This window comes from Lagopus muta, chromosome 15 (assembly GCF_023343835.1).
Source record: "Lagopus muta isolate bLagMut1 chromosome 15, bLagMut1 primary, whole genome shotgun sequence".
Taxonomy (NCBI): domain Eukaryota; kingdom Metazoa; phylum Chordata; class Aves; order Galliformes; family Phasianidae; genus Lagopus; species Lagopus muta.
Genome location: NC_064447.1, coordinates 6,741,319 through 6,743,796, shown reverse-complemented (window position 1 = coordinate 6,743,796; position 2,478 = coordinate 6,741,319). Strand labels below are relative to the sequence as shown.

The window sequence follows — 2,478 nt, the reverse complement described above, 5'->3', positions numbered from 1 at the left end:
GTGAGTGTGGGGCGGGACAACGCGGCAAGCGGAGGGGCTTCTTCCTCAGTGAGGTGAGGGGCGGGCGGGCCGGGGGTCTCTGCTGAGCCCCGAGGATTTTGCCTGTTTTTCTGTTTGAGCTGCGCTGTCGGTCTCCCAGTTGCACGTACAACTAATAAACTGCCTGAAAACCCACATCAAATAGCTTCCGCAGTATTTTGTATAGGTGGAATAACTTAACTCCTCGTTGAAACTGCTCTCTGACTTGCTGCTGTCCTACATGCTGTGTAATCATGGTTTATAAGTTCCCACCAATTTTAGTGCTTTTTGGAATGCTGTATATTCTCGAGGTGTTAAGCGTTTTGCTGTGTTGCTGTCATGTTTTCTTTTTTCAATGCTGAGTTTATTCATGTAATGGATGCACACGGCAGGAAAGCAGCACAGTTGTAGGGCAGTGGTCAGTTCTTGGAAAAATGGGGTAAGGTCGGCGTTAGGAAATCCTGCTGGGGCTTTGTGAATGGATAGAGTCGGTAATTGCAGCTTGTGTAACTGTGTACTGTGTCCCTTCAAAAGAATATCAGATATGTAATGGAACACGTAAATGACAAAATAGAAAACATAAAATCATAGGACAGTTACGATTGAAAAAGATCACTCAGATCTTCTCATCCAACCCCAAGCCATCCCCACCACCCACCCCGCTAAACAACGTCCCTCTGTGCCACGTCTCTGCAGCTCTTGGACACCTCCAGGGACAGTGAATCACTGTTCTTACAGAGAAGTTGTTTTTAAAAGTTGTTTTCTTACAGAGAAGTTGTTTTTAAAGTTGTTTTCTTAATATCCAACCTCTACCTCCCTTGTACAACTTAAGGCCATTCCTTCTTGTCCTATCACTGTTACCTGGGAGAAGGGGCCAACCCCCACCTCACCACAGCTTCCTTGCAGGGAGCTGTAGAGAGGTATGAGGTCTTTCCTGAGCCTCCCCCAGTCTGAACTGACCCAATTTTCTCAGCTGCTTCCCTTAAGACTTGTGCCCAAATGCTTCACAGCTCTGTTGCCCTTCTCCGCACATGCTCCAGGGCTTAACATTTCCCCACATGAAGAACTTTAAAAAGGCTTTATGATAATATACAAATATTCTTGATTATAAGGTCATCCCATAAAATTTGGTGTCTTATAGGGTGACCGCCAAAGCCAGTGTGCAAGGTGACCATCCACTACAGCAGGATTTGACTATGTCTGATCTAGAACCAGATAATGGGTTGCTGGTCATGTGTGCTAATGAGACACAGGATCTGCTGGTAGGTGAGTTTTCCTGCTAAATGGAAAGCTGGAGAAGTAACACATACCCACTATAAATACACAGCATGGAAAATAAGCTGAAAAACAGTTGATTTGTTTCATTTGCAAATGCATACAGATAATGCGTTTGATAAAATCACAGAAGTCATGAAGCTGCATAGGGTTTCTTTGGAAAGATGCATCAGTCTGTGAATGTATCAGACAAATTATAAAGTAGATTGATAGTTGATACTGTGTTTTTTCTTTAGAAAAGTGGAAGATGATATATACCCCTCCAAAATCTGTGAGGGAGGTTTTGGGGATGCTTACTTTTTCTTCTTTTCCGGTAATTCACAAGCGTATACCATTATGTCTGTTACAGAACTGTTTCTTGGCTTCCTACCTACCTCCCCCAGACTGAGCTCTTTCTTTCCTTCCTTTAGCTCACAGTGGGCACTGTTGTGAAACCTTTTAACTTTGTATCTGAAATTCAATTGGAAATTCACTACCTGTGTGGTTCAGGACTATGTTGACTCAGTCTTGCTGGTCATACTGAGTTTTCCAGGCTTTTATTCTTACGATGCAGTTCATATAAATAAAGCAGTAACCCTATTTCAATTGCAGAGCATTTTACTTGTCCTAAAACTTACTGGTCATCAGTTGTACATGTACCTAAAATTATTTTGTTCTTTGCTATATACAGCCTACCTGCAGCCATCCTTAGAGTTTTGTCCCACTTGAATGACACATTTCATTTTTTGTGCTGTATTTATTTTTTTCTTAATTGATCTATAGACAACAGGAATGAAGAAGATGCTGCCTAGAAAGGTGCAAACCACAGAAGAATGGCTAAGAAACTACAGTTTAGAATCCTTGCAATTAACATTAGAGCATCTGGTGAATGAAGGCACTATTATTTTGTAAGTACGATGTTACACTTCCTTTAATTAGTGCTGATCTGTGTGCATCTCTGATGTTAATTGCACGCAGTGTTCCAGGGATTCAAGGAGTGGTGCTGAAGGGATAGAGCTGGCAGAAGAGGCTGTTACTAATTTTGAGGCCAGAGTTTCTGAGTAAGTTTTGATCTTGTTCATGGTTTTGATGCATAACTGTACCTGTGCCATCCGACCAAACTGCAAATCTGGTTTAAAATAGAAGTTTTAAAATAGAAGTAGCTTTGATTTTTTTGAAAAGGCAAAAGATTTTTCTCACTCTGTA

The 2,478-nt window shown here is 41.6% G+C and overlaps 1 protein-coding gene across 4 annotated transcripts in view; it reads left to right on the top strand.

The window, feature by feature from the left end:
* VWA3A (von Willebrand factor A domain containing 3A) overlaps window positions 1-2,478 on the top strand; it is a 36,558-nt gene that overhangs the window by 111 nt on the left and 33,969 nt on the right. For 3 of the 4 annotated variants that reach the window (XR_007379946.1, XR_007379945.1, XM_048961150.1), the window contains exons 2-4: window positions 1,160-1,280; window positions 2,056-2,180; window positions 2,259-2,333. Coding sequence is in view for 1 of the 4 variants with exons in the window: in XM_048961150.1 (XP_048817107.1) it covers window positions 1,215-1,280; window positions 2,056-2,180; window positions 2,259-2,333 (266 nt within the window). In the remaining 3 variants the exon portion in view is untranslated. The remainder of the gene's footprint in view (window positions 1-1,159; window positions 1,281-2,055; window positions 2,181-2,258; window positions 2,334-2,478) is intronic. The other variant, XR_007379947.1, reaches the window with a different exon arrangement.